This window comes from Styela clava, chromosome 6, assembly GCF_964204865.1.
Source record: "Styela clava chromosome 6, kaStyClav1.hap1.2, whole genome shotgun sequence".
NCBI classification, from domain to species: Eukaryota; Metazoa; Chordata; class Ascidiacea; order Stolidobranchia; family Styelidae; genus Styela; species Styela clava.
The window spans coordinates 15,684,344-15,701,209 of NC_135255.1; the positions used below are offsets into that span (position 1 = coordinate 15,684,344).

Consider the following 16,866-nt stretch of genomic DNA (forward strand, 5'->3'; position numbering starts at 1 on the left):
AGTAGGATTTGGATGCGTTGCAGTCCAAACTATTTTTAAATCACCTGACCTTACACGAGTGGCCACAATAGCACTTTATGTTGAGTGGTAAAATAAAACAAGTTCGATTCGGAACTGTGTCTGGTTTAGTGCATTGGATTTTCAGCGGCAGTCAGGTTAAGCGTATCCAAACCCAGAAGGCAAGCTCCCATCGTTGACTTATCAGAGGGATTCCTGGCACAACAAATAGGCTACTGGCTGATTGAAGTCAGGGAGTGTGTGCCACAGATATTCACCATACCGATAATCATTTAAAAATAGTACACGGTACCCGACTACCGGTAGATTATGGCGAAAAATATACAATACACTGAAGTTGCTTCCACGCATTCATCTAGCTCGGCGAAAACAAGACTTTCATCAACATCATCAAAGTGCCTCCAGGCAGAACTGATGCTTCTTGAAGCTCAAGAAGAATTGTTAAGAGAAAAAATAGAAACAGCAATGACAGAAGCGAAGAAGAAGAAGGCTGAGCTACTTCTAAAGGCTAGTTCATCAGGAACTTCGTCCAGACATGGCGACTCAGTGGATCTCACGAGATTGCATTTTTCTTCTGATGAAACAGTTCACCAACTACCAATGAGACAATATGCTTCAGATGTAGGTCTCGAACATATGGTTCGTGAGCCTTCAAAATCTACTGTTGTTTGGGAATCTTCCCCTATTACAAGTGAAGGAGTGCTGCAGAGCTGCGGTTCTGTACCACCTGTGTTAACACATGCTACTGGTGCGCATCACCCAGTAGTAAATTCATATGCAAGGGAAGGAGTGCTGCAGAGCTGCGGTTCTTTACCACCTGTGTTAACACATGCTACTGGTGCGCATCAGCCAGTAGTAAATTCATATGCAAGGGAAGGAGTGCTGCAGAGCTGCGGTTCTGTACCACCTGTGTTAACACATGCTACTGGTGCGCATCAGCCAGTAGTAAATTCATATGGCAGTGGAGGTGTCGTTCAGAGCGGTTTTGCACCATCTGTGTCAACACTTGCTACTGGTGCGCATCAACCAGTAGTAAATTCATACGAAAGTGGTAATCGTCAAGTTGGGGATGAGATTTATCAGGCGGTACCGAATTCAGCTTTGCCACTTCAAACAGCAACAAGTGCTGTTCCTCCAGATTATGGTGCTATGATTAATGCTCTGCGAGAAGGTTTCACATTGCCCAAAGTTGAACTGATGGAGTTTGATGGAAATCCCCTGCGTTTCCATGCCTTCATGAAGTCATTTGAGACTAACATTCATTGCCACCAACATGCGCCTGAAACAAAGCTTGCACAGCTGATTCAATTGTGTTCTGGCATCGCAAAGGATGCCATCAAGAATTTAGTACTAGTGTCGCCACCAAGCAAGGGCTATCAGATGGCGTGGCAAACCTTACATGAACAGTTTGGTAACCGAACTGTGGTAATTGAAGCTACAAGTAAAGAGGTAACAAATGGTCCCAAGATTATGGACGATGACACTCAAGGACTTTGCAAGTTGGCCACTCAACTGCGTAATTGTGAGATTGTGCTTAGTGAGTGGAATGCAAATTCATTCATGGATGGCTATGAAAATCTTGAGCGTGTATTCTCACGTCTGCCCATGTACTTGCAACGAAAGTATGCGGACCAATTTGATGACAGTAAACTTCCTACATTTTCACACTTGGTTGCATTCGTGGTGAAGAAAGCGCAGCTAACTACTACATTTTATGGTCGGATTGTGACCAAGAATTCTGCCAAACAGAAATCAACTATTCGAGTCACCAAACCTAGGATGACAAGAACTACATCGTATGCAGTCACCAATACCCAAGAGAAGACTCCAGGACCCAAGGTAGCTGATTTGCAGTACAAGTGTGTGGACTGTCAAGGAAATCATGCTTTACACAACTGTGTCGAGTTTAAAGGGAGAAGTGTTAATGATCGCGCCGAAATGGTGAGACGAAATAATCTTTGCTTTAATTGCTTGTATCGTTCTCATCGTGCAAATAATTGTCCTTCTAAATATGTGTGTCAAGTGAATGGCTGTGGTAAATTACATCACAGTTTATTACATGTTGATCAAAAGAAGCCACCAACCACTGGTGCTCATTTTTCTAGCAATGCTAATTCTCAAAATAATGTGTCTGCCCCCAAGAAAGAAAATGGGGCCGGAGCTTATTTCGCAAATGTTAATTGTCCGGAAAATATTCAAAATTTTGTTAGACTTAAGGTTGTACCTGTGGAGGTTACCAGCAATGGTGCTTCTGATGCTGTGTGTACTTATGCCTTTTTAGATGAAGGGTCTACCAGATCCTTGTGCTCCCACAATTTACTTGCAAAATTGGGTATTGAGGGTAAACCTGAAGATTGTATGCTCGCAACAGCGAATGGTAGTAAATTACACAGTGGTAAAACAGTTTCACTGAAAGTAAAAGGTTGTTATTCGGAAAGGGTTGTTGACATTCCCAATGTTTTGGCAATTAATTTACCCAATTTAGAGAGTTCTATCCCGACTGCTAATGTGTTGCAGAAATATCCTCATTTGGGTGATTTGGAATTTCCTGTGCTAGGATCTAGTGAGGTTGATTTATTGATTGGTGCTGAAGTGTTAGCCAATCATCCCATTTCTGAAATTAGGCTTTGTGATCAAAAGGCAAAGTTTCCCGCTGCTCACAGGACAGTATTTGGTTGGGCTCTTTTCGGTCCTGACAGAACTATGTCTCATAGCAGTTGTGAAAGTGTAAGTGATGTTTCATGTCCTCGTCTAAATACTGTGTGTGCATGTGATACTGATCAATTTTTGTGCAAAATTTGTGGTCATGATTTTATAGATTTAGATTGTGATCCCTTCACCACTGAACATTCCCTAGATGATAAGAAAGCTCTTGTAGTGATGAATGACACTGCAGTAAAAGTAAATGGGAGGTACCAAGTTGCTCTTCCATGGAAAGATAAAAATATTAAACTTCCAAACAATCGTCAAATGGCAGTGAAAAGATTAGAGTCCCAAAAACGAAAATTCATTAGGGACCCTGATTTATTTTTTAAATACAAGTCCAAAATTAATGATTACTTAGACAAGGGGTATGCGGAAATAGTGCCTGAGGGTGATCCTGGGTCTCTGGGTAGGTATATGCCACACCACTCTACTGGGGCCAAGTTCCGGGTTGTTTTCGATTGCAGTGCGGAGTGCGGCGGCACTTCACTTAACAAGAATTTACTTTCAGGTCCAGACCTAAATACGAATTTGGTGAGTATTCTACTGCGGTTTCGCGAGGAAGCGGTTGCCTTTATTTGTGATGTGCGCGAAATGTATCTATGTGTTATTCTGGACAGTCGAGATCGTGATGCGATGCGTTTTCTGTGGTATCCGAATGACGACTTGGGAAAGAAACCTATTGATCTGCGAATGTGTTCGCATGTTTTTGGCGCGACGTCGAGTCCTTCGATTGCGTCATTTGTGTTGAAACGTGTCGCTGATGACCATCTAACGAATGCTGATCTGGAAACGATACAGACAGTGCAACGCAGTTTTTTCGTTGATGATGGTGTGAAGTCGAAACGTACCGTCGATGAAACACTTCAATTGATAAATCAGCTGATCGAATTACTCGCATCGGGTGGGTTCTGTCTTACAAAGTTTGCTTGTAATAAAATTGAAGTAATGGAAGCGATTCCCGAGGCGGATCGCTCAACCGCAACGAAAGCGCTTGACTTTAGTACAGAGTTGACTGAACGTACGCTGGGAATTTATTGGAACATGGTGCACGATGTCTTCAAGGTTCGGGTGGAAATTGAGTTTCGACCCTCAACGCGCCGTGGCATGCTCAGCATGCTTGGCCAGGTATATGATCCATTGGGGTTTATTCAACCGTTTTTGATTCCCGCAAAGCGCATTTTGCAGGATTTGTGTTTTTTGGGTTACTCGTGGGATGATCCTGTCGAGGGAGACTTGTATGATGGTTGGGAGAAATGGATCAGCACCTTGCCTAGTTTGAGGGAGTTGACGATACAACGTTGCTACAAACCGGAAGGATTTGAGGCGGCGAATGTGCAGCTTCACTGTTTTTGCGACGCAAGTAGAGTGGGCTACGGTGCAGTAGCGTACCTTAGGTTGGAGAACGAATCCGGCGAGGTTCACTGTGCATTTGTAAAGGGTACTGCGCGTGTTACCCCCAAGAAGCTAGTGACAATTCCACGACTAGAATTGACGGCTGCAGTCGTTGCTACAGAACTTGCTCATTCTGTCACAAATGCACTAGACTATGAGATACACGAAACTTGGTATTGGACAGACTCGATGACTGTGTTGCAGATGTTGAATAGTAGATCACAGCGCTTTAAGACTTTTGTAGCCAATCGGGTTAATATTATTCAATCAATCTCTGATGTGTCGCAGTGGTCTCATGTTCCAACAAATGAAAATCCAGCAGACATCGCTTCTCGTGGCCTTATGCCAGATAAGCTGGATAAGGCAAAATTATGGTTTCAAGGTCCGAGTTTTTTGTGGCAACAAAGTGTTTCATGGCCTGGCACTTCATCAGTGTCAGATACCATACCAACTAATTCCGATTTACATTGTGAAATTAAGGTGAATCTTGTTGAAGTTCAAAAGAGATCCCAGTATTTTCCTGAGTTAATAAATCGCTATTCAACGTGGGAAAAATTGTCGAGAACAATTGCATGGATGTTGCGTTTTAAGTTTTTTATTTTGTGGAAAACCTGTCGATCAAATGACTCTCCAATGACTGGAGATTTAACTGTTACGGAACTTAGTGTAGCAACTATTCAGATCTGCAAGTTGGCCCAAATTGAATCGTTTTCTCCAGAGCTCGAATATTTTAGTGAGCGTGTACATGACGGACCAGACTACTTGAGCAGTGGTTCTAAGTTGCCTACATCACCACATTCTAAGGCTCTCATTAAACTTAGCCCATTTTTAGACAATGATATTTTGCGGGTGGGTGGCCGTCTTCGACACTCACATTTATCACCGGAGCAGAAGCATCCAATAATATTACCACCTCATCATCATGTAACAAAATTGATAATAGAGTATTATCATCGGCAAAATGGTCATTCTGGTACATTGCACACTCTTTCCTCTGTGCGGGAAAAATTTTGGATTCTTTGTGGACAGGCGGAAGTTCGTAAGGTGCTGAATGCTTGTAAATTGTGCAAGTTGAGGGCGAGTAGACCTGGTTCACAGTGGATGGCTCCTCTGCCAGAGTCGCGTGTTCTGGGTGGTCGCACTCCTTTCTATCACACTGCTGTAGATTACTTTGGCCCATTGAAAGTCAAATTGGGACGTAAGGAATACAAGCGGTATGGATGCATATTCACCTGTTCAGTCACTAGGGCTGTTCATATTGAGGTCTCGGAATCACTTGATGCATCTGCATTTTTGCAGGCCTTTTTTCGATTTTGTGATAGGCGTTCAAAACCATCCCATGTAATTTCAGATAATGGCACAAACTTTGTGGCTGGTGAGAGACTTCTTGCTGAGGGGATTTGTAAGTGGAATCAGAGTCAAATTTCAAATTCTCTGTCACAACATGGAATTCAGTGGGATTTTCAACCGCCTTTAGCACCTCACCAGAATGGCTTGGTTGAGATAATGGTCCGGGAGGCAAAAAGAGTTCTTTATGCGATTTGTGCTAAATCACGAACATTTACTGATTTTTCGCTCATCTCCATGCTGACTGGGGTAGAAAGAATTCTGAATGATCGCCCATTGACACCTATTAGTGATGATGCAAGGGATTTGGAGGTTCTGACACCAAATTCCATTTTGACTGGAAATCTTGATCCCTCTATTGCTCCCGATAAGTTTACGCGCGGTGACGAGTTTCGCGAAAATTGGAGACATGTCCAGCTCAGTCTTGATCGATTCTGGAATCGCTGGACAAAGGAGTATTTACCGCTATTGCAAAAGAGACAGAAATGGCTCTTTCCTGAGAGAAATTTGAAAGTGGGTGACATTGTGCTTCTGTATGGCGACGATACTCCGCGCGGCGTTTGGCCCAAGGGTAGAGTGATTGAGGTATTTCCCGATAAGGATGGGATGGTTAGGAGGGTTAAGGTTCATACTAGGAATTCGGATCTAGTTCGTGATGTTAGGAAACTCTGCCTACTTGAAGCTGCTTAAGCTTCTGTCCTTTATTGCCAAACATGTTCAGTGGTCCAGGTCATTTTTTTGTATATGTTGTTTCATTTCATGTTCTCAGTATGTTATTTTATTGCATGTTTTCATTGTGTTCGATTGTTGGATAAATCATCCTCATTGTTTAAAATAATTTTGTGAACAAAATGATTGGGGCCGGTGTGTTGAGGATGATTGCCGTTTCATTCCTAATAAGGCAGTGCATATAGTGTTGCCACATATTGTTTTTCTTATGCAAATATTCTGATGTATTTAGTCACTGCACATTGGTATTTGTATATTATTTCATTTATTTAGAACTGTTTTAGGTATAGACTTAGTATCCACTTTTGATGACTCGCATTCAATTGACATAATACTTTCTGATTGCAATCTAGTGCTCATACGTAATTGGTATATGGTGCATATTGTGGCAACCTGTTGTTGCGACAGTCTCTTGGTTTATCAGCACTGGTAAAAGGGCCGCACGTTTTTTGTTGCAGATTTAATAATAACTTAGGGTTGTGTTTTATGTAGACATGTGTTGAAATAGGGATTAAGTTATTAGGATTGTACCTAAAACTGTATTTATTTTTGCATTTAGTTACATATGTATATCTGATTAAGTAGGATTTGGATGCGTTGCAGTCCAAACTATTTTTAAATCACCTGACCTTACACGAGTGGCCACAATAGCACTTTATGTTGAGTGGTAAAATAAAACAAGTTCGATTCGGAACTGTGTCTGGTTTAGTGCATTGGATTTTCAGCGGCAGTCAGGTTAAGCGTATCCAAACCCAGAAGGCAAGCTCCCATCGTTGACTTATCAGAGGGATTCCTGGCACAACAAATAGGCTACTGGCTGATTGAAGTCAGGGAGTGTGTGCCACAGATATTCACCATACCGATCAGTAAGTTCCAAGGAATAGTGCATGTTGGAAATCTACGTTCGTTTGACTATCAATATATATTTTTTAATATTTTCTTATTTATAGCTTTTGAAAATACTTTCTCGGCCTTCTTTCGGGCGAGGTTTATTCAAGCCCTCATATTTGTTGGCTTGTTCTGGACTGACTTCCGGCTCCGTATTCAATGTTATTTTGTTCTTACCTCAACAATAGTCATTATCCATTTCTACCGTCAAGATTCAAGGGATTTGTTGGAGAAACAAGCTCATTGTTCCAGATTCACTAAAAACCTTTTTTCCACCTAAAAGAATTTCGTCTGGTCTGGTATTTGGAATACGGACTCAATTATTTTGGCAAAACGCATACGTAGTCAAATGTACGGTGGTTAGGTGGTTGAGAGACGATGGCGAAGAAAACTGGTCGTACATAATATCATCAAGTCAGTTTTAAACCTCATGTACAAAACAAGGGAGCGGTGCTTCGAGAAATAAGGACAGAAAAGAGAAAACAGAGAGCGAGAAACGACCTCGAATTGGCGAAAGTAGGATTTATAGGGAACAACAACTTGTTTACAGCACTTTCCTACTCTTTATATTATTGCGTCATATTGGTGTCTACACCGATGCAGATTGTTTTCCTCGATGTGAGTTAAAGGATAGAAATCAAAATTAATCGCGTTCGGTTTTGCAGTGAGTTCGTCTTCATTACAATTCATAACATAAGGATGTCTCGATTTCGGTGCAAATGGCAATATAACTTCCCACTTCAAAGACTGATATCCACGAGTATAAATGTTTATGAGTGCAAAATTTCATGGATGCAAGTGTCCATTGACGCGGATATCAGTGGGTGCAATTATTCATGAGTGCAAATGTACGCGGGTGCAATTGTTTGTGGGTGCAAATAAACGCGGGTACAAATGTACACGGATGCAAATGTGCGCGGGTGCAAAAGTCGGCGGGTGTAAATGTACTGTGTGCAAACGTTCGCGGTGCAAATGAACATGGGTTCAAGGTATGTGGGTGCAATAGTCCACGGGTGCAAATGTCTGTGGGTGCAAATGTACACGGGTGCGAATGTACGTGGGGGCAAATGTCGATGGATGCAAATATCCAGAGGTGCAAATCCTCATGGGTGCAATCTGTATGTGGATTGTGAAATCTGCGGGAGCAAATGTATGGGTGCAATTGTTCATGGGTACAAATATCCGTGGGTGCAAATGTATGCAAGTCTAATTGTCCAGGGTGAAAATGTACGTGGGTTCGAAGACGACGGAACCTTTATTGTGTGTGCATTTTTGCATTAGACCTGTTTCTATTTCAGAATTACAATTTATTACAGTTGGCGCAGTATAGTCTGTGACTATACATTGGCAAATCAAAAGGTGTCCGCAGAAAAATAAGTTGAGAAACACTGATATATATATATACGGGTATTTTGACTTATTTCTCACATAAGTCGAAATAATAAAAACATCTATTGCTGATATCATCTTAGCACTGAGGGAACGCGCACTTCGACTACATTTACACTACGTATTTGACAACATTGACGGTTTTTGCAAAAAGTATATGTTTTCTTCCAGTCAAATTCAATTGATTGTAGTTGTTACAATTTGCTAAACATTGGAAGCGTCATCTGAAAGACGAAGAAAGGCAAATCAAAGAAATACCAGGTTGAAACAAATGAAGGAATCTATCTATATATCAGGTTATTATTATTTAATGCTATGGTAATTTATGGTGGAAAATGCATTTATACTTTTGTAATAAATATTTTTGATCTGCCTATAGAATACTGGAGTTTGATTTGTTTTCACTTTTTCAAAAATTTATATAATTATTTTTATTCTGCAGTACCAGGTACAAACGATACTACTCGAATATACACATGAAAATAATATCAGCATATTACGACTAAAATAACTACAGTGCAATATGGAATTTGACTTAACTACTGAAACATTGGTTCGTTTTGTACACATGAAAATAATATCAGCATATTACTACCGATTTACTATATATACCATACTACTTTATATATACTATATGGGGACCGTACATTTGAACCCACGTACATTTGAACCCATGCGTATATCCGCGGGTTCCATCTATATGCGGGTGCTATAACCCAGCGTTTCCCAAACTTTTTCGGCCATGGAACACTTACACTTTTGATCTCGCCTCGCGGAACACCAAAAAGTGAAACAATAAATTGATAGAGAAAACCGGTGTAATGTAGCGGTTCCCAATGTAGCGGAGTTGCTGAATGCGCCGCGAAAACTTACAGAATTGTGTTAAACATACCTAAAATATGATTGAATATTTTACATATTGCATTTATTATACCTGTTTTATTGTTTCTTAGTTTAAATGCTGCGTATATGAATCAATTCATTCATTTTACCATTCTATGGCGTTTACTTTCCATTACGTAATGTTTGCCTCTAATGTTACGTCTAATGGAAATAAAAGCAATTTCCGCAATTTCGCGAGCTCCAGACCTGCCGTTTATTTATTTTCTGAATAGAGTTTACCGAAAATGATTAATTTTTTCAGCATTTTAAAGTAAAACCAGGCAGAGATGGAGGAAGAACAGTTAGCCTTTTGCCTTTATTATTTAAACCTACTTGTTTGCCTATAGAAAAATCAAAAACATTTGATAATGAACTTAAAACAGTCAACAACCTAGGCCGACGGTTAACGAAAATGCCACTACTTCGCCCTAGTAAGCCGTATTAGTATTTGTCTACAGTTAGTCCACTTTAGGCCGACAATGACGCGATATAGAACGGTCTGTTGGGCGACAACTTTACGATTCTTGGATCGTCATTGTATTTAAGATTCCTTTTCCACGGAACACTTCGAAGACGCTCGCGGAACACTAGTGTTCCGCGGAACACAGTTTGGGAAACGCTGCTATAACCCATGGATTAGGGTGAGTATGGGTTCAAATATCCGTAGGTGCAAATTTCTATAGGTGCGATAGTATGCAGGTGCAATTGTCATGGGTTCAAATGTAATGGAACCATACTATATAACTTATGTAGTTTTTATTGAAAACCTGTTATTTATATTTTTCAAATCCCATTCCAACCCAAAATCCGTTACATGAAAGAGAATGTATCATGAATGAACTTGTGTGATTGTTTGTTTGGTAGCAAAACTGAAACTAAATGACCCTTTAACGTTATTCATTTGAACTAAAATGTCAAACGGGTATGAGATATTTGGGTTCTGTGATTATGCTGTGTTGGTTCAATACAGTCTATCTGAAGTTCATGCAAAACAACAAAAGATGACATAACCACGAATCCAATTGTTATGATCATATTGTTCCGTTGCGTAATTGATATCTGCTCAGAATAAAACTCGCATACAACTGAACTCCGTTTGTTGGAAACAGCGGCATATTACAACAAAACGACTTAAATAGTGACAATGAATAAAACGTCTACAAACTAACACACCTATACAGCGACTTGTGAGCCAGACGTGTAGATAGAAACAATTTTGGGCTTTCTGACTCTTCCCTTTATTAAGTGTGATACACTCCATATACTTTGGATAAAAAATATTCAATTACAAGATGAAGACTCGCATCTTGAGAGATCCATTCTATACTATCATTCTTTTCAACAAGTTTAGCATCCAAGTTATTTTATGAACTCAACTTATTTTTATATCATTAACTGAGGATTACCTACCTCTACATGGAAGGAAGCAGACCAGCAAAGTACGGACACAAGGCGATTCTGAAAAAGCCCAAAATGGTTGATTATGTATTCGTTTCTCTTGTCACATGATGGTGAATCCTGAAACAACCATTGCGCTGCTTGTGAACGGCGAAACTGTAAATTCTAACATAATTTCTCATATAGGATGGCAGGAAATGGTTGAAACGGTAGATATGCCAGGAGAATCCATAGTAAGATCTTTATTTGGTCATATATTCATAAAATAACTATCTTTTAGGAACTATTGGAAGCTGGAACTGAAAACATACTGTGTTGTTTACAAATAAAAAGTTAACTAGTAGAGCAAAGTTAAATCAATATTAATGATCCTAATCCCAGTTTTAATATGTGCCCAATTTCAATTATTTCAGATTGAATTCATTGCAACAAGCGGAAACACATTTCGAGGGGATGTTGCAATTGATAACATCAGGGTAATGCCCGGAATGTGTATCGAGGACATGTAAAGACGACGCTTACTATCGTCAAATCAACAATGTACATCGTTTACATCTGTTATCAAGCCACGCCACATGTTTATATATTATACGAACCATGAACCGGCACAACTATGTTACGTAACGCGTTTCTAGTTTTTCAACTATATTCTATTTGATAGCGAAAATAGCAATATTTTAAACGACAAGTCTTTGATGTTTCGACCTATATACCTTCTAATAATCTTCTATATATGACGATTTTAAAATATAACTAGTTTGATTCTTCATTTGCATGGACTTAGACGTTAGAATGCACACCCTATTACAGCGCTGAATCCATCATATTAGATATAGAAAACAATGATGTCCAAAAAAAGCAATTTTGGAATTTATGTTCAATTAAACTTTGGTTAAGTATAGTTTTAAGTTTCTCGCAATCTGCAAAACCGACATAATAGGTCTACGTTGTTTCGGCACCAACTATCTCGCGTCATAGTAATCTCAAATACTTGTGTATAGGATGTTTCTTGAGTTGTGAAATAATCCTGATAAAATGAGTTCTTTGTTTATTTCTAAATCTCATTTGCTCAAAATCATGGATTGTGCGTTTTTAACGTCAACATATAATCAGTGAATGCAAGATAACTAGCAATGAGGAGATATATAGACTTTGTAGGGCAACGGACAGTGCGGTAAAAATAAGGTCATCAATAAAATGGCATTAAATTAAATTTCGTGCCATTACCAGTCGGCTGATTAAAATTTATTTTGATTTTTGTTTTAACCGTGTCTACTTATTTAGATAGAGACCAATAGGTAATAAAATGACATGTAACGCACGAAATTAGTGAGGTATCATTTCTTTTAGTGAGAAAAATCAGATTTTTTTGCTATTCACATTATCTAATTCATCATTAATATAGCATTTTCTGTCTTTCGCAGAGCTCTCAGAACAAAATATTGGTGTTTTTGTTTCGTATTCAGTGTGCATAATGTCGTTTCAATTTTTAAACGAGAACATTTTGCAGTCCTAATTTCAGCATTCATTTCATCGTCAGGAAACTTCGCAGCCGTTTGTTGTTCAGTCCGCGTTAAAAGCGTAGATTTATGAGCTGAGATGAGTCGGTAAGTCAGTACCAGAGAGTAGAAGGGATCAATCTGACAAACTTTTAACTCCGTTTTTTAATTTCATTGTTTTTCAATTGGTACTCGTTTAATCTTCAACTTCACGCCGCCGGACGACCAATTTCCCAATTCCCATTTTTCAAATTTTTTGAAACACTCACTGGCTGCGTAACTGATCCAGCTCGCAGTCCTAAATCCCTGTCTTATCGGCCCCCATCGAAATGTTAACATTAACATACTTCTTGATATCCAAAGCATGCTATATATTTCTGTAAAAGTGTAAACAAGCAGGAAGCGATTGTTGACTCATGATGCACTGATATAACAACGACGGTTCACTGGTGAATTTTATCTGTATAACGATTAAGTAAAGCAGTTGTTCTGTTGCCCTCCGGATGTCGCCCAATAAATTCATACGCTCATACGTACAAGTTAAAAATAAAGTTGATGTATATTCTCAATACGCAATGTTCGACTTCGACGATCAGCTTAAAAAATGCTTTGAATTCATAACCTGAAAACATGCATGAGCAGTATCCAAATGCGCTTAATCCCTGAGGTGGTAACCAAAACCTGGGAAGCAAAATACAAAAAGATGCCGACTAAAATCTTAACATTGCCTTATTATGCAATATCATAAATTGGAACCAAAAAATAATTGAGTTTGTACCGAAATAACTGACTAGACCAACAAACCCCTTGAATCTTGATAGTAGAAATGAATAATGGATATATATTATTGAGAAAGTCAGTCCAAAACGAGACAAAGCCAACAAATATGATGGTGTAAATAAACCTTGCTCAATTGAAGGGGCGTCTGATGCCACTTGGATTAAACGCTTTAAAATAATGCAATGAAAGATCTATAAGATACCTATGAGTAGGATGTTGTTTATATGTTATACGCAATTCTATGCAGTAATTTTATATTTATATATGAAAGGTAACTCTCCCGACAAAGCCACTGATGACATCAGTGAAACGGCAAGAATGTACATCGATCACATATACACTCATATACACTCACTATCGCTATTGCGTTCGATCCTGTTCTTAAGCCAAGTTCATGATCGACTCAAACTTCAAACTGGCCAGTCTACAGGCTCTATAATCTTCGTTCTCATTCACATAAAAATTTGAGATTACTCGTTACAGACACAAATATGTGCCAGACATTCAAAGTTACACGATTGAAATAGCATAAGTTTCGGAACAAGTAATATTTTTTAATTGGAGCGTATTTCGATACACTTGCAGACAAAATTGGTATTGAAATAAAATACCCTACTTATTTTAAACTTTTGGCTTAATATTTGTTCCATTGGTTGAAGTGGTTTTATGGAAAAAAAAAATAAATAAAAATATTGAAAAAAATTTGCGGAACGCCTAAAAATTAACTAGACATACTAGACACGTGGTTTGATTTATTCGATTAGAACCACGGCCGCTACAAAATCAGAATTGCATTTCAATAATACTTAAATGAAATAGAGTCAAAATTCATGCTCTAGAGCAGTGGTCGGCAACCTTTTGTCGCTTGCGGGCCAAAAATAAAGGGTTGCAAGTCATTGGCGGGCCGCACATATTTTCAAATAGTTGAAAACCGTGCGGATGAGACTTTTCTTATTTAAAAATCAAGCAGTGATACATCTCTCGAATAGAATATAGATTTATTTGCTCCTTGCATCTCAAAAAATTCCAGTTGAATATTTTTGGCGCCATTGAATCCTTTGCACTTAGCTTCAACTTTTCTGCCTTTTGTTGCCATTTGTCTAATTATATTACAGGCTCATTAAACGAGTAATTGTGAATTATATACTTGTTAGGTTATAATATAATTTAACCTACACGTGTCTTACAATAACGTTAAGTATATAAGCGCCAAAACAGCTGTTATATTACTCCGCGGGTCGGATCCGGCCCGCGGGCCGAAGGTTTCCGACCCCTGCTCTAGAGCCTAGATCAGTGTTCCCCAAACTTTTTGGGCCACTGACCCCTGTTTGTGAATCCTATTTTTTACGGACCCCCATCCAATGCGTATCAATTTATGTGCCCAACTAACGAGGATGAATAATGTTTCATCTGGATTTAGAACACAACAACACAAATGACATTTATGTGAAGAATCAATTTGTGACAAAAAAAATCATGGGCCCGACTCTATGGCAACGATTCCATACAGTTTCACATATTATGCTTGACCGAAATAAAACTCATGAAAGTCTGTATCCATACATACTGACGTTAAATATTAGTAGGCTAAGGGCAATGCGATAAAATTATGATCTATTTGTACCTCGATGCCCGGACTGTCGGTACTAATTCAACACGTGGAATTAATTTAATTGTGTACTCTTGGATTGGCTCACACAATTATCTTGGTTTCACGCTTCCATCTTGCCGCAACGGGGCTCAAATGACCTTGACAAAGTCGCACAAGTTTTCGACTGGTTATAATGATAAGTCAATAACGCTCTGTGTAGCTCTGTGACGGAGGTCTTCCTTGACACAATCCACTGACCGGCCTTTGTTAGGATTGACTGGAAGCATTTTTGTTTTCACAAAGGCTGATGAGGTAATATACCGCTCGCTTGATTTCTTATTTGACATGATCATACCACCTAACTTCTTGAATGAAATTTATTTTTTTAGCAAGTTCAAGCATTTTAATAATAAAAAAGCCCTATTTAAGGAAAAATAGTTGTAACCAAGTATGCGTAGATACTCGACATTTAAAAGCACATCATCGACATACATGGAACACACGGATAGTATTCGATTATAACATTGTATTACGTCAACTTATTTCAGCAAATATTCTGAAAAACAATTAGTCATTTAGTATTTTCAGATTTCGGCACTTCCGCGTTTCAATCAACACATGTCATCTGTCAAATCAGGTCATATTTAAATGGTTGATAGTATATTTTACCAGACTAAACGTGCTCAAACCCAATAGAATTAGGTCAATCCAGTCAATCTAAAAACATAATTATTTAGTTGATATTTTTCAGATTTTGACGTTTCCGTGTTGTCTCCGCGCCTGTCTTTAGTGCAGTTATCTCATTTTAGAATAGTTTATAATATACTCGTTGAATGGACCCACTCGATGAATGGACCCAATCCCAAATAATTTTTGAAAGTCGATAAACTTATTCTGTGAGCGGCTTCTAAACTTATATATATAGTGATGATTTTGAAAGCAACCTGCACGTTATCCAACCTCATGCTGGGTGCTTCTTGCGCAACTAAGTTTCCTTAAATTTACTTAGGTTTCAGACTAGAGTAAAATTTGGTGTAAAATTTTCGTTTAGTATTATTTTGAATGCAACGGAAAATGTGAAAATGTTGCGAAATAAGTCTAAATTTAAGAAATTTGACCGAAAAGAAAGAAAAGAATTTAGAATGGTATCTTTGAGTGGTGCGGTATTCCAAAATGATATATATTTTGGCTAGTTCAAAGAGGTTTTCCCTGATGTGATAAGGGTTGACGACTTGGTTGAGAACTAAGGTCTAGGAATGGTTAACTGTGTAATCGGTTAGCCGAGTTTTGATGATTAACGGTTACGATTTTTTTACCGCTAACTGACATCTCTGGTACAAATCTCCCAAAGCGGAAATCTCCCAACTGTATTGGTAAACACACTACAAAATTAAAATCGATCGACAATAATAAGTTCAGAATCGGTTTCTGGTCAGAATATATTGTTCGCGATTCAGTTGCAAGAGCGTTTATTCATTGTCATTCAATAAATGCGCATTTTGTCACATGAATATATCAGCATATCTACAATTTTCGGGAAGTAGGGACGAACGCTTTGAATTAACAATATTTTCGTCGCGTCGAATGCGGTCTCTAGTGGTATTTCACTAGCTACGGTTAAACTATAGTGACGCAACAACTTGAAATTATAATTACGTCAAACGCCGTGCTGCGGTTAACCAGTAGACCAGTTAATTATACCAGGCTACGGTTAAAGTGTTTTTTCCTGAAATTCCCAGCCCAGTTGAGATATTTATAGTTGTATTATTTTCTGGAAACAAACCTAGATTGCAAAGTTAACAGCGCGTTCTTTTCACGCATTCCAGAGTCACCACAAGTCATTAGCTCTGTCAAATTTTTTTAGAATTATTGTCATCAGCTTCAAGGATTGTTGTCAACCTTGGCACTTAGGCAGACCATTAACATTAAATAAAATCCAAACTAGCGGAAAATATTGAAATTAATTAAAATAATATAATAACCTTTTTGGCATAATATTGTGCAATTTATAATGCAGATTATCGATCTAAAACCAAAAATCACAAAACAGCAAAACAAATTCAAACACCGAAATGCCGATTTATTTATTTGCGAAAATTTGGAAATTCTCTAATCGTGAACTTGTTGAGCATTTGTTGCAAAAAATCCTTCCGAAAAACTGGAAAATAGTTGTATATGTAATATGTATAGATAGAATCAAATTTTGGAATTTGCTTACACATAGATATAGATAGCTATAGATAGATA

General features: G+C 38.5%; 1 protein-coding gene and 1 long non-coding RNA gene across 2 annotated transcripts; both read left to right on the forward strand.

The window, feature by feature from the left end:
- Positions 1-327: 327 nt before the first annotated feature.
- On the forward strand, positions 328-6,153 carry LOC120328672 (uncharacterized). The gene has a single exon (XM_039395201.2). The coding sequence runs from the start codon at positions 328-330 to the stop codon at positions 6,151-6,153; it is 5,826 nt and encodes a 1,941-aa protein (XP_039251135.2).
- A 4,593-nt stretch (positions 6,154-10,746) lies between these two features.
- LOC144424277 (uncharacterized) lies at positions 10,747-11,454 on the forward strand. The gene is made up of 2 exons (XR_013476597.1): positions 10,747-10,982; positions 11,163-11,454. It is a non-coding gene; the product is annotated as an uncharacterized LOC144424277 (long non-coding RNA).
- The last annotated feature ends 5,412 nt before the right edge of the window (positions 11,455-16,866 follow it).

Excerpts from the sequence above, each read along its gene's own strand:
- LOC120328672 (XM_039395201.2), top strand. The coding sequence starts at position 328 with ATGGCGAAAAATATACAATACACTGAAGTTGCTTCCACGCATTCATCT.